Genomic DNA, 20644 nt, shown 5'->3' with positions numbered 1-20644 from the left:
ATGGGAAGCTTTTTTCTTTAATTACTAATAGCAGATGTGAAGTCATTGTGAGAAGAATTCAAGTTTTCTAGAATAGTTCCATCTCCTAATTATAAAAGTTTGAATAGAAGCATCTCCTCCAAACTCCAGCTACTAGGATAATTCTGTTGGTACCTTATATAGAGATGTTTCAGATTGCTAGTGTTTAAGATAAATGGTTCCTTTGCCATAGCTTAGAGGCCTATTTTTACTTAATATATGTTTAATTGACTCACTCATTTACTTTAATATATTTAATAAAATTGTATATTTTCACCTTAAGCAGAAAAAACAAGTTTATGTATGCTAGTTATATTTTTCCAATATGCATTAAAATAAATTCATAGCGGCCCCAAATTAAAAGTACATCCTAGAATTACCAAAATCAGTGTATTTGCATAATATACCCCAGGAAATAGTGCTGTAGAGATGGGTGTTTCTCAGGCCTGCTTGCATATTGGAATCCCTTGGGGTGCTTTTTAAAAATACTCTGATTAGTCTGACTTAACTTGTCTGGAAAGCAATCTACATATAATTTTTTAATGCCCAGAAGTTCCAGTGTATAGGCAGGTTGAGAATAAGTGCTATAGGCCAGTGTCTTCTCAAAGTTTACTGAGCACAACAGTCACCTGCAAAACTTGTTAAAATGCACGTTGCTGAACCCCATGCCCAGAGCATCTGATTCAGTAGGTATGGGGTGCGGTTGCTTAGGAATTTGTGTTTTTAAGACGTTCCCAGGCGATGCTGATATATTTGGCCTGAGGACCACACTTGGAGATCCACTGCTGTAGATGAAACAGTGATTTTTTTTTTTAAAGTGTTAACCAGAGAAAGCTGATCAAATTGAGGAGAACAGTTAAAACAGGACTGACTTATAGTCAGGGAGGTGTTTTATATTTTTCTGTTTAGTTAAATGCCCACCAAAGTTGATTTTTAAAAAGTAAAGAGTGAGGACAAACTAAGAAGATGCTATGCTACGGCAAACAATGATCCTGTGACGTATTTCTGGAATTGTCAGGTCATTCTGGAAGGACAGTCCATGAAACCTCCTGCAATGCACTTGGGCTACTCAGGATCAGAAGGGAACTTGACATTGTATTGAAAGAGGCTCATAGACCATAGGAAGCAGAGTTTGGTTTTCCCCTTACCAGCACTAATTCAGCATCTTGAGATGCCAGGACTCATGGTTGCTCGCCTCTGTTGAGCTAAACCGAGGAAGATTTAGTTCAACTTGGAAGATCATTTTTAAGGCCTTGAACCCCTAGAAGTCCTCCTTCCAGATCCTCTGATAGACCTAAGGGACCAGGCAGTTCCTTTTAATTCAGAGAGAGGTGAAATGTCCACCCCGTCATCCTCATTCTGTGACATCTTTGCTCTCCCTGCGCAGGTATGTCATCACCAACCCCCCATACGAGTTTGAGCTCGTGCCGACGGACCTGATCTTCTGCTTAATGCAGTTTGACCACAACGCCGGCCAGTCCCGGGCCAGCCTCTCCCATTCCTCCCACTCATCCCAGTCCTCCAGCAAGAAGAGCTCCTCCGTTCACTCCATCCCGTCCACAGCAAACCGACCGAACCGGCCCAAGTCCCGGGAGTCCCGAGACAAACAGAAGTACGTGCAGGAAGAGCGGCTGTGACATGTGTATCCACTGCCACCGTGTGTAAAACTGTATCTGCCACTCATTTCCCCAGTGGGTGTTTCCAACAGTAACTTTCCCCATTTCCCCCTGTAGTCTGCCCCCCTTTTTTTACACATATTTGCATATGGATGATAGTGTGCATGTGGTTGTCATTTTTATTTCACCACCATAAAACCCTTGAGCACAACAGCAAATAAGCCGAAGGACCAAAAGTTATTTATGATCCTAGGGGAAAAATAACCCAAAGGCATGCTCCAGACATCAGTAGCTCACTGCAGGAATGAGTGCACAGATTAGCAGACAGAACTTGCGATCGAGGTTAGTTAGGTAAAGCAAGGTGATGTAGTTAATTTAGTTGACGTAGAAGAAAAGTTTATTCTGATTTATCAGGATGATCCGGGTGCCTTGGGTTTTGATTTTGTTGTTTTCCTTTCTTTCTTTTTTTTTATACACACATAATAATATATACACATGTTTATTTGAAACAAGCAACCAAAAAGCAACGAAAATATTTTGATTGTTTTCACTCTCTAGGCCGAAGTATTGCGAAGCATTTGAAAAGCTTTCGCCATTCGTGTAGATGATTATTAAGCACCTGCTTGTTGTAAGAGAACGTCTCAGATTTTTTTAGTTACTAACCAAGGCCTTTGGTCCCAGAGTTAGCTTCCTTTGGGAATTCAGATGAGCATTTCTACCCTTACCTTGGAGGAAAGAATAGTATTCCATTTGTGGATGTATCAAATTCTAGTCATTTAATTTTAGTGAAAAGCGGTTTGATTGCATATTAAATTGTTATTCTGTCTCCTTACGCTGCCATATGAATAGCTATTTTTTTTTCTTTCACTTTTTGACATTTGGGATGAAAAGCCATATGTATCATAAATATCAGATGTAAGTCATTAAAAACTGCCTTCCTGGGACTTTTACATCTTTTAAAAGGTGAATTACTTACCTTATGTACAGAATAAATAATGCTCAGGAAAGAGCAAGTATTTTTCCACGCATTCTCAGGGGACCTTTTTACTCCCCTCTGTTTGATTAGCTAGGGTCCCTATGCCAGGTAGTAGGAAGGGCTGGGCCCGCGGAAAAGCAAGAGGAAGATAAACCCAGCAGCAGATCATGTTTTTGTAGGAGCCGACATGCTAAATAAATCAGAATGTAGGAGAATCAAGCCACAGTTGACTCAACAAAGACAAAAGCCAGCTACCACCGTAAACTGTTGGGACAGCTGCGTGAGGCTGGCTGTCCCAAAGCAGAAAGCGCCAGGGGAAAATTACTCCTCATCAATTTCTTTAACATAACCAATTCACTTAGGCAGGGGAAGGACAATCATAGAGAACCTTCTCCTTGTCATTATGAGATGGGGAGGACAAGAAGAGTACAGCAGGGAGCCAGACACATTTTGGTATAATAATTTTTTTCTTTTGTTTTCTTTCTTTTCTCAGTAAGCAAGAGGGGACAGGTAGAAAAATACCCTTTTTTCAGAATACAGTTGTCAGATGTCTTATGCATGCAAATCATGCTTTAGGCAGTGCAGTTACTCTTTAAAAATTGGCCCACTCCACCTTAACCAAATTCTGATATAGATGGACTAGCCCTGGGCTGGTATGTACATATTTGCAATGTTTACTTTTAAAATTTTCCATCGAATAGAATAAGGGTGAAGGGGAAGAGAAAAATGTCACAGCTGTACCATCTCTAAAAAGGTGTTTTTATGGTGAATGTTTTGGGTTTAGATTTTGGATCCCCTCTCCCCCCAAGCATGACAGTGTTGGAGATTTGCTTGCTGTGTGAATTGACAAGCACTTTTACTGACAAAATGGTGAGGCTCAGTCAGAACCTCCACCCCCACACCGAAGACAGGGCATGCAGTATTCAAACCAGTAATGGGGTAGGGAATAATTGTATACATGTATATTAAAAAGCCCTATGAGTGGAAGATTTTTTTCAAATTATTTTTGTCCCTATATATAATTGATTTATATATTACGTATAACTATCTTTTTATATATAACTATATAAATATCTCTCTATGTATAGACATATATACATATGTATGTACACACACACACACACACATACACACACACACACACACACACATATCCCCTAGTTTTGGTTCATGAAGAGCTCTTCATGCATTCTTTGCAAAGGAGGTTATAAAGTTACGCCCTCAGAACATTTATAACTATAAGAATGTGCCAGTTAAAGTGCTCAACAGGAAATATGACAGTTTAAAAGCATTGTAAAACTCACATAGCTTACTTCTCTCTCTAAAGTGCAACAAGGATGAATAGAATGGGCCAAGGTATGACAATTAATGGTTCTGCATGACCTAGCCACTGCTGGGGGTTTTCTTCTATAACGTTGTCCTTGTGAAAACTTTTGTGAAATTAAAAAAAAAAGGAGTTACAAATTTTATTCTGTTATTGGTTTGTTTATTTTTATTTCTACTGTTCTGTTTGTGGTTTTATTTCTTTTGTTTTGCTTTTTATTTTTTCCTCCCCATCTCCCCTCTTTTCCCGTTCCTTCTTCTCCTCCTCCTTCCTTCACTTTCTAAATTGCTCAGCGCAATGAGGCTGTGCTCCTGCTACTGCTAGACCCCTTAGAGTTTGTTTTGGTGTTCTTGGGTTTGGGGTTGGGTAATATGGGGGCAACTTCTCTCCATCTGGCTTGCCTTTAAATCTGCACGTGGCCTCCCTGCCCACCTTGGTACCTTGCTCCAAGTTCAAAAGCATCTTCCCATCAAGAAACCCAGCTTCCTCCACTTCCCCCCATTACCACCACCCCAACCCAGCCCGCCATCCGTCTGTCCACATCTCTGTGTTTATCTTGGCAAGACCTACTAAATCAAGTGATGATGCCAGGTGATAAACTTTTCTAGAAAACATATGCAGCTATTCCATTTGGCGAACCTGCTTCTTGGTTAATATTTTATCCTCCTTTTGATTGAAACCAGGAGGGTTATTAATGGCAAAAGCATTGATCTTCTTTATGTTTGATCAGTATGACCCCAAATTAAAACTGTTCAGCTGTACGTATTAACTCAATAGCCCATACCCAGTCACCTGGGGGCTGATGATTCAGTCTCTATATCACCCAGGTCTCTCCTGCACTTGCCTTTCAGACATTTGTTAAATCCCAACCAGAGATTGGGCAGATAGAGAGAAGTAAATCCAAAATGTGTTTTATATACAATCTGTTAGCAGCTCTGATGAGATGCTATTGTGACGGGAATGGAATGGGAACAGACTGTGATGTGTGATGAAATATGGGGATTTTCAGCACACAATTGAGAGTTGGCTGTACTTGGGTAATGATATATTCAATGAAGAAAAAGGTATTAGTATGACTTCTATTTTATTAGCCCAAACTACTATGTTATACTTTCCTTGATAGAACAAAGAGTCTCCTCCATTGTTTTCTGTGTGACCTCAAACTTCCCGTTCCTCTTGCAGCTTCTCTTATGAAGGAGGCATACGGGTTTTTTTGTATTCGGTCTCTCCTCTTTCCCCTCCCCACTGGAAAAAGAAATCATTAGGTAAGGGTAGACAGTGAAACAGCTATTTGAGGAGAAAGTATGTGCATTTAAAAAGAACAACAGCTAGAAACTCAATTATCTGCCATTCTAGAAGAGAAGCAATTTGTAAGCCATTCAGTCCAATTTGCTTTAGGCTTCGAAAGGGGTAAACATTAATTTAAGTGGGTAGAATAGGAGGCACAGTGAACCTTCTCAGCCTCAAAACACAGACGATCATGAAATCATCAATATCCCTAAGGACAACTACTCAGGGTCCTTCCTGAAACCAGTTCAAAAGGATACGGAGAAAGCTGGACCCCTCTAGGTATAGTTAGATTTCTACCACAGTTGGCCAAAGTTTCAAATTTTGTTATAAATACTAAAAGTTATGACTCAGAACTTTACTCACAATAGGTGCTCAATATATATTTTGAAATAAATTGACCTTAAACATTTTTATACCTTTCATCATCTTATAAATTATCTCTACCCCCTTGGCTTATCTTTAAAAACACACAACAAAAGGCCTGTAGGTGCTTCGCCAGGCCACTGTGCTGTTGGCACTTTTTCGAGCTGGGTACACAGCATCTGAGAAAGGGGAACAATCCTGTAAGCTGGGTGAGTAGAGAGACTGACTGTGCCTTCTGCCAGCCTTGTCAAGGTCTCAGGTGACCAGAAAAACCTTTTGACTGGCTCTTTTTCAGCTTGGGAAAAGCCTAAAGGTGTCTGCATCCCAATAGAGACAATTAAATAAACCTGCCAGGTTCCTATAGCAACAGGATCCTGGAGGAGAAAGGGGAGTACAGAAACTTCAGGGCCTGTGGAAGTCAAGACGGTAAAAATCAATGTCTCAGTCAGCTTCTTTCAGCCCATCCCTGCTTTGTCATAACATGATAAAGAAGTAGCTGTGGGCACCTGTCACTAACCTGGCTTCCTGTCTCCCACGGAGAGGTTGCACATTCATTGCATGGGGAAGCGAGAGGCATTATTCCTGCCTCCTGAAAACGAAAAGTGCAAATTTCACCCTCCAGGGGTCCAGGGGCCAGGAGGGGGCAGCTTGCTCTGCCCAGCAAATGGCAGCATTAGACTTTCAGTTGAAAAGAGGCAAATGCAGTCATAGAGGACAATTGCAAAGAAGTGAGACAGTTTTCATAAACGGAACTGCTCCTGTTCTGGTTGGTACAAATGATTTTCATTTCTATAAAATAGCCACATTTTGCCCATGGAGAGGCTGTGTGCATGGGCGGGAGGCATTGGGAGCCTTGGGGTCTGCGGGGAAGAGGGCAAGTGCCAGACTGTATCTCAGAAGCGGGAGATGTGAAACCATGCAGCATTACCTTTGGAGGCTGAGCTCATTGTCAGCTCTTACCCGTCCTTGGCTGTTATCGCTATCCAAATGGAACTATTTCTTTCAAGCCCTTTCTCTCTAAACCTCAGCTTGTGGTACAGGGAGAAGAGGACCAATTATTCCAAATGCCTTTGCTGTATCATCACCTTTAATGTGTTCTCCTCTGGGGTGCAGTTATATGAAATGGCTAAATCCCACAGGATTGAGCCATCAAAGAGACAGCAAAGAGACTGTTTTCCCATTACGGCCTGTTTCTCCTTTCTAGGTCCCCAGGCAGTTCTCTCAGCCTGGATCTAGGGCCCTTTTCCACCATAGCTTACTATTCTGGGATGCCTTGTGGCTGGAGGAAATCCTGCCCCTTACTCTGGTCCCTTCAATCCCAGTAATGAAAGTAGCAATGGAAGATGGAGATGGTTTGCAGGTGGGATAGGGTGCCTGTTGAGTGAAAGCCAGTATTTCAAAGACACAGGTACCACAATAGGGAGGCAGCCTGGACGTCCCCGGGCAGATCACCAGTCACCCCTGCTTCTCCTCACCTCCCAAATGAAGACTACCCAACCAAACCCTCCTCTGTTGTCTCTACGGCCACAATCCTTATTCTTCAAGCCAGCACCCCAACGTATATACCTCAGTTCTCCACTCCCAGCTCATTTGCAATCACACCGCAAAAGTACTACCTATCCTTCCATAGTCTTTTAGTACTGAGAGGACTTATGTGAATGCTAACCTTATACTAAAAGCTAACACCTCGGTGCTTACCACAGGCCAGACATTCTTCTAAGCACTTTCCATATATTAACTCATTCAATCCTTAACACAACCTCAGGTGTAGATGCTGTTGGTATCTCTGTTTGAAAGATGTAGACTCTGAGGGACAGATTTGTTCAGATTCACCTAGCCAGGAAGTGGCAGAGTTGAATTTAGAACTGGAGTCTATAAATTTTGCCACTCTAGTAGAATGCCTGGTGATATTACTAATAATGCTAATAGTCTTAACAGCTCACATTTCCTTACCATATATCTGGACCAGTGATAAGTGATTCATCGGCTCTGGTCCTTTTCATCTAAACAACATGAGGAGAATCCTATCATTAGCCCCGTTTTACAGAAGAGAAACTAAAGCTTCGCTAAATTACATAATGACTTGCTCAGAGCGCGGCAACTAGTATGTGAGAGAGCCAGATCCATGTGAGCTTAACCTACTGCCCTAGGCCATCTCCTTGGCCTATACCTCATTGCTTGTCCATGCCTGACAGCTCATGGCATGGCTAGTCTTGATAGGTGACACCTCCCAAGGGCAGTGTCAGTTCTTTTGCCAGCATCTCTCTGCAGTTATTTTGCCGGTTTTTATCTTGCTCTACTAGCCCCCAGGCCACAGACTGTGTGCAGTGCCACTCCTTCCCTAACTCCTGGCAGGACACACATTGTACTCACAGTGATGACATCCTGCATCTCATCCTCAAGAAGCTTATTAACAAATGGGGCTATTTTTCTCTGGCAGTGAGGAGGCCCTCACAGCCAGATCCATTGCCTTTCTCATTTTAAGGATAAGATAAAGCTCCCAGAAATCTTTCTGGTATCTGGGGTAAGCAGGGAGAGGACTCATTTGAATTCCTTCCCTGAGCACCCTTTCTTATGGCCAATCTTGTAGCCACCCCTGGGCACAGTTTCTCCTTTGGAAGGCAAGATTCAATAAACCCAAGTGGCATTGTTGTCCTCAAAACACTCTCCATTGAAGGGGAACGACTGGCAATCATTAAGTGTGTGCTCTCCTGAAGCCCTTTGGGAGAATCTCTTCATAAAATATCTTTGCCCTGAGACATTTAGTACAATGCTCAGAGTATTAATATATTTCCATTTCCCCAACATCTTATCTAACCAAGTCTCCGACAATACATATATTTATATCTTACAACCTCCCGCCCCCCGAATTAAGAAGCCTGTCTCTCAGGCATAATGAGAACCTCAGCTTATCACCAGCATGTGCTTTAATGCAACTCCTTCTTGTGTTGAAGCTGAATGGCCAAAGCACAGGGGATACTCTACTCAGATTTTCTTTCCTTCTTTCTTTTTTCTTTTTTTTTTTTTTTTATAGCAGGACATTTAAAAGGAAACAGAAAAAAAGCTTAAATGGGGAAATAATGCTTTCTTTCTTACAGACAGCAGAAGGAAATTGATATTCTCTCTGCTGTGTAAGGTCAAAATACCAACTTTGAACTGCAAAGACTAAATTCTGAACAATTATTGTCTGCAGCAGTTGTAAAAATTTCAGCAAATTGCAGCTGTCTCAGGTCTTTCACCCAAAAGACCTACTCGTTTCCATAAGCAGAGTTCACTCTCCCTTCTAACCTGGCATGTCCAAGCCAGCACTAAATCCCTTTGCAAAATCGGTCCACACGATGGTATGGCCAACACCAAAAGCAGCTCAGGCAAACAACGCTGACGCTGGGTTCAGCGCTTCTGAAAATCATCTTTACACATAAACCGTTGGAAAAAGTCATAGTTTGAAATTGTTTCAGCGGCCTGGCAATGCTTTTAAAACATGATAACCATCACACTTTACTCCTCTCTGAAAGGTTAGTTTAATCGTAGATCACAAAAAAATTGGTTTCCACAAATGCATAATGGTTCATCTATGTCACACTTGAACTAAATGGTTTTTTAAATGGAGCTGAAATTATTTTGATGTGTACACAGTCCCAGGTTTCTATACAACCTTTTTTAACCAGCCCATCAGTAACCTTGCCTCTAAAGCCTCATTAATAATTCAGATGTGCTGATGACTTTAAAAGATCTATGGAATTGAAGCTTAGGGAAAAAAAAAAAAAAAAACTCTGCTTGACAAAAAGATAAATGAATGTAGAAAGAAGCTGTAGGAGTCTGGCAAGCTGTAGATCATCTCAGAGCAGATTGTAACTTTATCATTCTGTCAGGGGGAATAATTTAAAGCACTTAATCAGTTAGCTTCACTGTGAGGATGTAGCATTATGAATTCCTATCGTCCAATCTGTTCAAATCAAAGTGAACTTAATTATAATAGGTGAGAGAGCCAGAGCAGGAGACAGGGGGGTAGAGAGTGATCCAAGAGGCAGTAAGTTTCCTGGGGGGTAAACTGAGCTGCTGAACAAAGGGTAGTGAGTAAGATTTCACCAAGGCACAGCCTCGCTCCAGCGATAGTGGTTACATTGAGGGCTCAGGGTACTTGACCCAGCAAAGAAACCTATGGACCAAATTAAAATAAGCAGTGTGGTCATGAGCTGATGATAGATGCTGAGTTTATAAATCAGTCGCCACAGAGGGACACACACACACACACACACACACACACACACACACACACACACACTGTCAAGCCAGGTGAGCAATTTTTGTGAACATATCAGTCCAGGACCACTGACAAGACAGTTATGAATTGTTCTGCTAGGCAGAAGAGGAGGCCGGAGAGGTCATTGTCTCTATAGCAGTGGGTGTGCATGAAAGCTTTTCTCATTTTCTTTTCTTTTCCTAAGTCACTAAAATGAGGCGAGTGATTCCCAAGTTAGAATGTCCTATTCACCCAATCTCTTCATATCTATACACATGGCCTATTTTCCAGAAAATGTCAATCCTAGAAAGGGACGAGGATGAGGGCTGAGTCTTGTAAAATAACTCTGAACTGTTAAGAGGATGCTGGCCATTTTCATTCCCACCCCAGCCCCCTAACGCCCTGGCTCAGCATTCTTTCTCAGCCATCCCTGCCTTTAGGGTGGAAATGAAATGCCAAGACTTCTTCTAGCTCCCTTGTCAACAGTGTGGGTTATTATAGTCAGTTAAGATGGTGCCACTAGAAATTCTTTTCATAACTTTATACCAACACAGACTTTTCTTTCTTGAAATAAAAGCCACCTCAAAAATCCTCTTAAAACATTGTTTGCTATCTGATTTTCACTCTCATTGGCTAGCAAATTCTGTGGGCTTACTTTAAGACCCTCGAAACTGGCTGCAAAAGAAAGAGAAGAATGGAATAGTTGAGATGTATTTGCAGTGTGCTTTTTACAAGCAAAGCCACATAAAGGCTGGGAGAAGGAGATCTTGCATATGATTCGAGATGTGTCTGTGACAGACACATGCTCCTTCTAGTCCATTCAAATCAACGGATGCACAAACCTTTCCGCAGGCACAATGTCTGTACCCAATATGTGATCTATCAGCATCTCCTTCACACCAGAGCTTTTCAGGCCACAAAGGAACCCCAGAGAACCTCGCCAGAGTTCGCTTTCCAACTTCTCTTTATTCTCTGAGGTCCACCCATTGTGCCTCGAGTCCTACTGGCCCATTGGTCATCACTTGCTATGGCAACAGAGGTATGTTTCAGGTTCTGGGGTTCTCCCTACATTGCACTGTCTCTCTTAGCAATGACTCACTGTCAACTTCTATCTATTACCTTTTGCATTTTTCAATGAACTTTCCAAAGGCTTTACCCTAGGACTAATTAAGCTTCTTATTTCTCCTTCTTCTTCTCTATCCATTTTGCCCTTTAGCAGAAAAGAAATGGTTTACAGATGAACCGGATAATGCCTATCCCAGAAACATTCAAATCAAGCCCATGAGTACCCACATGGCTAACCAGATCAACCAATATAAATCCACAAGCAGCTTGATTCCACCAATCAGAGAAGTTGAAGATGAATGTTGACTCCCAGGAGACCAGAACTATTTTTTTAAAGCCTGACAAACTTCATAAATGGTGATGTGACTTTTCTTCCTCTTACATGCCGAATCACTGGTGGAAACCTTAGGATAAGCGAGATTTGCAAGAAAAATAAAGTAGACAGATCTTTCTCTTTGTCTGCCTTGAATATTGCTTCCATGTATTTTGGAAAAGAAAATGATTTCATTTATAAATGAACATACTAAAATAGTCATGTATAGCCTCTAGCATTTTAAATTATTTTTATTTATTAGAAAGAAAATCTATTTTTCCTTTTTTTCATTGTCAAATATCTTCCCTATATCTAAACAATGCAAAATCAAAATGAATAAGTGGCCAGACTCCTTAATGCGTGTATCTCTTCTTTTTCTTTGAGGAGAATGATGGTCACCACCACAATTAATTGTAATGATGGGAAATGGATTATTAAAACCATTTTAAAATGGTTCAATGATGTAAACATGTATTTTAGTAAATTCAACAAAGAAGACAAATGGGGGCAGGTGAATTTCCTGGATGGGTGTGTATTTTGGCTGCATTGACACCAGCTCTTAATAAATGGAAACATTTATTTTCACAGTTGAAAGTCATATTTTTGTAGTTTTAGTTTTCATTCTGTATCTTTTATCCCTATGTTCATATCCCTTAAAAGGAAGACCTTCTTGCAGCTTTTCTACAGTTGGCAGATCAGGTTAACCCAGCTGCCTAACAATCCCAGGAGGGTGGGGAGCATGCCTGGGACATGGAAGTTGAGGGCCAGATGCTCGCAAGACATTGGTCTGTTTGTTGTTCTGATGGTGGGGACTCCTACCTGCTGTTATACTTCTCATTTCATGTCTCCAAACCATCCACGCAAGTAATTTCAACTTTGGAAGTGGACTTTCTCCCTATTCCCCATGTGTCAGAGCTTTCAGTTTGAAAGTTTATAAATACTAATGAGTAGTTTTGCTTAACAATAGGATGTGATAATACAAAAATTCTTCTCACTGAATTTTTCTTTAAAAGCCAGAAAACGTCTATGATCAAGGAGACAACTTTTACCCAGATTTAGTTTTGCAGGCTTTCCTTTAGTTGCTGGGACAAAACACACAAACTTACTACAACAATATAAAAAAAAAAAAATAGTAACAACAAAAGGAAAGCAACGAATGCACTTAAAACAGATTGTTAAAAAAGTCCTTTGAATATTACCAGCAATGAAATCAAATCAAATGTATCAGCCACTTCCAACGGTGGTCAAAAGATTTTTCTAGCCATCAGACACAATTACCATGTCTCAGAGCTCTGTTGTCGCTCGCATGCTCAGTGTACAGTCATCCCGGCTATTGTTACGTTCCAAACGATTTAGCAAGTCTTCTAACTTCAAAATTATCAATCTTTGGTACAATCATCGGGATCTCTGGAGAAGCATGGCTGTGACAGTGATTTTTATGTGCTGAATCTGTGGGCACTTGAAGAAGCCAAACTTACCAAGATCTCCTCCAAAGTCCCATGATACCTTGATTCCATTAATTCTTTAGACCATGACCTGGTGTTGCCCTAGTATGTTAGTGCAAATCCGATCAAAGCCAAGCAATGAACTCACCATGAAAACATAGGTCCACATGAAGTACACCAATTACCAACGTAGGCAAAATGAGCTTCCAGCTCCATCCACTCCCTGCAGAGCCGGTGTAGTCGTACGTCCACCTCCTAGGCGCCATCCTGAAGTCACTTGTCAGACTGTGTTGTCACATTTTGTAGAATTAGTTCTATCAAAGTATTGTGAATATAATGTATGTTCAATTGGATTGTTTAAAAACTACTTATAACCAATCACTAGTCTATTCAGCAGACTAAAATGACGTCAGCAGTCTATATTCAGGCTTATAACATTTCCTGGTTTCCAACAGAAATAAAATGGGTTTGTGGGGTGAAACCCTTGCTAGGATTTTACAACTTTCCTGAAAGCTGGATCTGCTTCTACATAATGATTTTGCATTGGGGTCACCTTAGTACATTCACATCAACCCACGCTCTTCTTTCCCTTATGAACTCTGGTGGACTCTAGTTCCTGAGAAGCATTTCTGAATTTTTCATAATGATTTGGTCTCCTCTGGCAAGTGATGGTCACCTAAGGGGTCTTAGAGGAATTTAGGCAACAGGGTCCCATGCCTGCTGCCCTCTCTTCTCAATCTCTCCATACCAAGTCAGTCTGGAAGCGGAAATGGAAACTCCATGCCCATCGTGGCTAGAGATTTGAATCTGAACTTTTGCTTTTATCCAAATGGCTAAGATGGTTTTTTACTAGAAAACTAGTTAGCGGGAATCCGTTTTCTTCTAAGGTATAACAGCAAGCTCATGCTGTTTTGGCTTTGTAATAATGGATTGTTCTCGGCCAGAAAATAAAATCAGACATATTTTTAAGGATGTATGCAAAATAATTGGTTGTTGGCTCCTTTGGAGAAAGCTGCTTCCCAGTAGGTTGAAAACGAAATGAAAACAGAAACAAGATTGTAAGAGCACTAAAGGGCTCAGGGGAGCATGAGAGCTTCCTGGGTTGTCCCTACTTGTTGAGCTCTCTGGCCCTGAGGGAGAGCTCATCCCATCCCACAGGGACAGACTCGTCTTTCTGGATAAATTCAGCATAGACCAATGGTCATCGTTGGTACAGACAGTGTTCTGAGGCTCTGGTCTCCCATCCCAGTTTAGGATTCCAAGAAAGTCATTTCCCCAAACTAAAGACTCTTGGTGCTTAAGGAATCAAAGACTCACCAACAGGCCCTTTGAAAAGCAGAAAGCACCTGCTTATAAAGGCATCATCACCATCATTATCTTTCTTTTTAAGGATACTTTTACTTTTGTCTGAGCAATTTTGTATTTTAAAATATCACCTTGAGTCAATATAAGACACTTCAAAACTGATTGCAACTAAGGCATGTTGGGGAATACCCAGAAACCCTGTCCTTTGAGAGGCTGGGGCATCTTATAATATACTTGGTTCAAAATTTAGTTGAAGAGTTAAACTGCGAATTCAAACTGGCTAGGATTGGAAAGGGGGAAGTGAGAAAGTGTAAGAAAATTGGGGATATTTTCATGTTGAAAGGTGAAAGAATCCGACTTTCCTACTTATGGTTTAATATGAGCATTTTCGAGCTACGTCTGCAAATAACTAGTGACGCACATTGAAGTGTTGTGTAAACTCTCTGAGTCTCAGTAACCACATTTGTAAATGAGAGTGATTCATCTAGATGACCCTAAGGTCCCTTTGAGATCTGAGAGGACATGATTAAGTTAGGAGTGGGAGCATGGGAACAAGCCCTGGGCGACCATCTTGTGCTGTGCTAGAATGGTAGTTCCCTTTGCTGCATCACCCAAGCAGGGCTCCTAGGGGACTGTACACTTCTGCTCTGGACACATCGCAGTTGGGTTCATTCTTCTGCTCTACCCTTTGGGGTCTCCTTAGGTTCAAAATGCATATTTGAAAATTCACATTTTCCTGGATCCCATTGATCAGATTTTGTGTGTGTGTTTCTAGGGTTTTCTTTGCAATCTCATTCCTGCCTGCCCGTTTTCTTGGTTCGAGGCTCAGTTTTGATCAACCCCTTCACTTCTGACCCATCACTCCAATTTCCAATGTGTAGTTTGAGACTCATGGATTCTGGATTCCTGAAGTTTTCTTCGGTTTTGTTTCTGCATGTGGATTTAGGCTTTAGGGAGAAACTAGTCTTAATTATCATTTCATTTTTCTATCCTCTGTTTATTCGATGTTTTTTTTTTCTTCCATTAGTACATTAACTATCTCCTTGCTACTTATATTCATAGAGTCTAATTTTGATCTATCATTTTTCATTGCCAAAGAGAACCTTGGTAAATTAAAAAAAGAAGGGAGGGACAAAGGGAGGAAAAGAGGTAGGAAGAGAGAGAAATAAAGAATATCAAGCCAATTGACTGGGATGTGAACCAGTTTTCATAGGAGACTAAGCAAATCTATTCAAATTAGACATGAAGTTCCAGTGCAGAATCTGTCTACTTTCTATTCTGGCCCTATACTCCTTTTTCTATTCTTTTCCTATTTGCTGCCTTTGGAATGGTGGTAAACTCACCAATCACAGTGGCCCTTTGTGGGGACAGAGTCCCAGAGAGCAGTTTCCAGGCTCTCGGTCTCACGTGGAAAGGTGCTGGCTCGGGTCATCAGCTGTGACTAGTTGGCCATCAGCTGTTACCAGTGAGCCATTAGCCACTGATATAACTGCCGTGGCTACACTAGCAGCAAATGGGGGCTAGCAAGAAGATGGTGGCTGAACTAGCAAGCACAGATTGTGGATTACAGAGAGGCGGATTGCAGCTAGCAAGTGAGGTTGGTTGGCAGAGAAGCGGACGGTGGGTTGCCGATCATGTGGCTCCTGCTTCCTGTGTCTTCAGCCCAGCCTCCAGTGAGAACTTAGGGGTATGACTCCCCTATCTGTGGCTCCATGGGTGTTCCTTTTTGGCCTCACCATGTCCTGCGTTCTTATGTGGGGAGCGGGACCAGAGACCACGCATGACACCCTCAATGACACCATTTAAAGGACCCTTAGTAGTAGCTTGACTCATCATCTTTAAAAAATAGATGAAACTGAGAATTCACTTACAACTTACCTGGTAAACTGCCTTTCTGCCCCTCCCCTACTCACCCATGTTCCCGAAGGGCATTTTTTTCCTATCCAGTAGAGGTGATTTAACATTTAAATCCCATGTTCACTTGAAGAGGTGAGGTGGCCCTTTGTATTTATTTATGAGAGACTAGTAATTAGAAATGATTTCTAGCCGTTCTATACTACCGTGGTCATATTGATTGTTCAAGTGAAATCTGTTTTGACTGGTTGTTGCCCATGCAATATCAGTTGTTAATATTTTCAAAATTGCCATAAAACAAGACAATTCAGAGAACACTTTAATTTAATTTCCCAAGGAAAGATGGAGCATAATTTGCCATTCCTGTGGTAAGCTTGCTTGGAACACATACAGAGAGAAAGCAGCCCGTATTTCCCAAAGAGCAGCCCGTTAGCCCTGCAACAGGTGAAAACCCCATGATATCACAGCCTCCAGTGGTTAGGCCGGGGAGGAATTTTAAGTTTGACTCTGTGTACCAGCCCTTCTTTTTTTGCCTCATGTGTTAGCATGAAAATGAGCCTGAGACTTCTGTGTCTAAAGACGGACCAAACTCAGGACATCCATCAAGGAGCGAGGAAGAAAGAACAAAAGCAAAAGGATATAAACAGCATTTTAAAGCACCATCAGCCAGGAGCATGCACATCGTGGCACGAGTTAGTGCTTTGGGTTGAAAGAAGGAGGAGGTTGCATTGAACTATGTGGGTTGGGAAGAATACAGAGGAATATAATGCTTGATGGGTTTTGGAGGTATTTCAATAGGCAATGAATGACTGGAGAGATGTGGAACATGAGGGTTTTCCCAGAAAGAGGAGGTTTAATGGGCCATGGCTCATTGGTAGAAATGTGATTGCAATACATAGACCATTTTGTCTACGGTGGCCAGTTCACACAGGGGAGCTGAGGAAAACTGAAATGAGCCTTCGTAGAAGAGGCTAAGAAGTAGTACATAGGCTTAAGGGCCAGGCTAAAAGGTTGAGACTTGATTTAGAAAGTCATAGAAAGCCACTAAAAGTTTTAAACGGAGAGTGATGAACACCAATGTCTGTGCATTTTTCAGGTTGAAAGTTTTGAGATGGCAGTTCTTCCCGGAAGTCATCATGAGCGTGTGTGCAGACCTGAGCATTTTCTCAGTAGCATCAAGTCCTCAGGGGTGCAGAATCAGCATGTGAAGCACGCCAGGGATCGTAATAGTTGTAGCAGCTTAAATGGAGTTTTAGGGGCTGGTGTGGGGCGGGGTGTTGGGACAATGACTGTTGGGAAAAGGTTCTTTGTGAAAGAAACACTGAATTTGGACCTCAAGGGAAGAACCATGTGTAGAACTAAGAAAGAAGAAAAGAAGACAGATAGGGGGTCAGCAAATGCAGGCACTGAGACACGTTGCATGGGCTTCATTTAGAGTGGGAGAAGCTGAGAGTTAGCCATAAGGGACAGTTTTGCAGGCAAAAGGCAACTGGAAAGCAGAGCTGAGGAGAGGGTTCCAAATCCAATCCCTGTGGATTTAGAAGTCACACCCGCAGAGGTACTTGTAAAGTGGGGAGCGTGGCTGAGTTCTCCAAAGGAGAAAGTGTAGGTGTGGAAGATCAGAACATTGATAGGGGCTACATATTTTTAGGGACTAAAAGGAACAAATGAAGTAGGTAGTCTTGGGATAGGAGATTTGGGGTATTCTCGAGCCAGGAAAATGGGAAACAAAACAGGGGAACGTTAAGATAGAGAGGGCAGGTCATCTATGAGGCTGGAGAGGAAGGATGTTGGAGATGGTAACACAGAAGTAAAAGGACTCACTTGACAAGAGCAGGAATTTGCTCATGTGTCTTTATCCCCCAGAGGTTGTCATGAGGCCTGGCTCGGGGTGGGCAGTCAGGCAGCCACTGTGTGTTACTTTGGGCACCAGGGGCAATGGCGTTTGCCCAGGACTTCTGGGTCCGTGGCACTCTTCTTGGAGAAGGACTCAAAAGAGAGGGATTGTGAGGTGGGCCCTTTCTCTCACCTCTTTGTTCATGAAGCTCCATTGTGTCTCATCTTCCCTCACCCCTGAACAGCACACACCCTTGCAGCTTTGGTTTCAGCGTTCTTAAATACTGCAATCAGTTTGCTTCGGTGGCTTTTCTTGACAGGCAGCATGGGGAAAGAGGTTTTAGTGTTTTGGCCTGGTGAAAACCGACTTTAATTTCTAGGTAGATTTTACATTTTAAAAGGATTTCTTTGGTCTGTTTATCCCCTTGAGGACTTCTGCATTTCTTCTCCTCCACCTTGTTATTCTGCAGAACAAGGACACAAATGACCCCAAAGCTCTCCAGTGTGCTTGCCTGAGGAAGCATTACTGGGCCCGCTGTTCAGAATCTTAGACAGAAATGTAGACATGGCACTGACACATGCCTGCCAAAGAAAACCAGAGTTTTCCTCACATGGGATTCAGGGTCAATGTGAGAAGGCAGCCAGCAGGTAAGGAAGCCTTGCCAACAAGTTTGATGGAGCCCCACTTCCACAGTAAACCAAAGCCCTGGCTGCCCCAGAACAGCCTGTCCCCCTTCCCTTCCTTCCGCCAAGTATGGCCTGAGACACATTTGACCAGAACTGCAACATGTCAAACATAAACCAAGATCTGCCTGGAAATCTTAATTAAAAATGTTTCATTCCCAGGTGGCACGATTACATCCTGCCTAAAACTTCTGGCCCACATCCCACCACCCAGATGCTGAAAAGAAACTTTCCCCCACTTAACACCAAAACCTGCACTCAACATTACTTCAGGAGACAAAAAAAAAAAAAAAAAAAAGTACACTTACAGAGAGGGCAGCCAATATGTTCATTAAGGAAAAAGAGCGTGGTTTATTCATCTGTTTTTCAAACTTTCGATTGTTGGCATTACAATTACGATTAAAATTAATTGCTATGACCGAGCAGGAATTGGAGAGAATAAAGGCTGGTGCTCTGAAATGATCTACCCAACTTTGTCATCTGTAACAACCAGTGATAACTCTCTTGTCTTGTAAAAAGGGTTTGTACATAACTTGTACATGGTTTCATTTTGTATTTTTCGCAGATTAAAAATTTATGTATTTGTGTTCTAAAACAGGTCTTTCTCGTGTCTCTGTAGCACCCACACAGCCACGGGAGTGGTGGGGGATGACTATAGCCAAGTCCCTTAGTTTTGGGCAGCCTGCTTTTGCTCTCTCTGATGAAGGCAAAGTTAGGGACTGATAGAACCACACATGGGCTCGCCTTTCCAGCTTTGAGTACAAGTAGATTCCCACATCTCCAAGGACACTGTCAGGGGCTGCCAGCCCAAGGCTGCAATGGACAGTGGGGGAAAGAAGAAGCACTGTCATTAGATGTGGTGCTTGAGAATCCCTACAGGGCCACACCACCGCCAGAGGGGCCACATGCTCCTGCAGGAGGCGCCAGCATGCAGGCCTCTATAGTAATGGGCAGCCTTCAGATAGGCCCTGGCAAAGTTAGGACGTTTCTCTCCTCAGCCACCTGCTGCCAAGCTAGGTACCCTTTCTTGACAACTGCACCCTGAAACAATGTTCCTTTACTTTGCACTTAACTTATCAAAACCCAGGACAACATGCTAAGGTTGGGCTCATGCTGCCCCACACTCACCTTCAACAGGGTGATAGACGGACTTCACCTCAAGGCCGAAATAGACCTCTTAGTAATTAGTACTGCAATTTTAGGGCCATGATTTGGGGCCAGAATCCTATGAATTTGGTCTCCTTCAGCGAAGCTGGACTCCCAAGGTTAAGGCTGGTCTAGCCTGGAAGAAGGGAAGTAGTTGGAGAGTGGAAAAAAGCCATCCAAGTTATATATATATATCTAATGTACTGGCGTTTACTGTGTTCTAGAAGTTCTCATGCATTCATCACATCAGCCAAGTATTTACTGACTAGCTATTATGTTTACATTCCTCTACGGGAGCTGGGGCTACAACAGTGAATGACATCACGACCCCAGTCTCCAGTCTGGGAAGGAATGGAACCAACAAATAAACAGGTCATTTTCATGTATTAAAAATGGATCTGTAGGGGTAAGTACAGTATGCCATTGGGAACACGTAAGAGAGACATTAGCCATTTGAAGAACAATCTGCCAATTAATTCACTGATACTTTCAAAGGCAAACCCTGTTCTACCTAAGCCAATACCAGCCCAAACTGGAACTCATTCACAGGGGTCAGCAAAAGCAGGTTTACCTGTCAGAATGTGCCAGAATTCCTGACAGTCTTTGCACTCCAGTCTCTCAACTTGCCTTCTCCAATATTTGCTAACAAATCTGAATGTTGTTGGGGAATGTGATTGCAGAGCATATGGTCCCCATTAGTTAGGCAAACTCCACTGCCAAATTCGGCTCCAAGGAAGAAGGCTGCATAAAGGATGAAGTATTAGGAAAAGATCGACAGTGACAGAGAACGCAAATAAAAGAGATGAGACAGTGAGTTACAGAATAACAGGCCCGGCATCCGCACCACAATGAATGTGGAACATATTTTTCTATTTGTTGAGAAAAACAATATATGTGAATTTGTGTTAAAATCTCCCTGTAGCAAAAATCAAAGTAGACCATTCACCAGAATCAATGTTAACTGCTTTGCGATGTCAGATGAGATAGATTCTGCCTGGGAAAAAAACTAGGGAGGAACAGAATAGGCAGTGTACAAAAGAAATAAAGCATGAACAACATCAAAAATGTAAATATGGGCTTACCACTATTTTAAATGGTAATGGACAAGGCCTTTGAGAGAAGAAATAGAATCCCATGCTAACTAACATTTCACATTCAGAGAGTCT

At 42.1% G+C, this 20644-nt stretch overlaps 1 protein-coding gene across 36 annotated transcripts in view; it reads left to right on the top strand.

Moving 5' to 3' along the window:
- Positions 1 to 18767, top strand: part of KCNMA1 (potassium calcium-activated channel subfamily M alpha 1) — a 715366-nt gene extending 696599 nt beyond the window's left edge. For 11 of the 36 annotated variants that reach the window (XM_074339645.1, XM_074339640.1, XM_074339642.1 and 8 more), the window contains 3 exons: positions 1406 to 1630; positions 3938 to 3966; positions 11047 to 18767. In XM_074339645.1, coding sequence (XP_074195746.1) covers positions 1406 to 1630; positions 3938 to 3966; positions 11047 to 11201 — 409 coding nt within the window. In that variant the 3' untranslated portion in view covers positions 11202 to 18767. Of the gene's footprint in view, positions 1 to 1405; positions 4080 to 11046 lie in introns of those variants that run through there. The other 25 variants (XM_074339655.1, XM_074339650.1, XM_074339658.1 and 22 more) reach the window with 4 other exon arrangements.
- Positions 18768 to 20644: the final 1877 nt, after the last annotated feature.

The sequence above is a fragment of the Rhinolophus sinicus genome, linkage group LG07, assembly GCF_036562045.2.
Source record: "Rhinolophus sinicus isolate RSC01 linkage group LG07, ASM3656204v1, whole genome shotgun sequence".
NCBI classification, from domain to species: domain Eukaryota; kingdom Metazoa; phylum Chordata; class Mammalia; order Chiroptera; family Rhinolophidae; genus Rhinolophus; species Rhinolophus sinicus.
The sequence above is the reverse complement of the archived record's forward strand: the minus strand, read 5'-3'. Positions and strand labels throughout refer to the sequence as shown.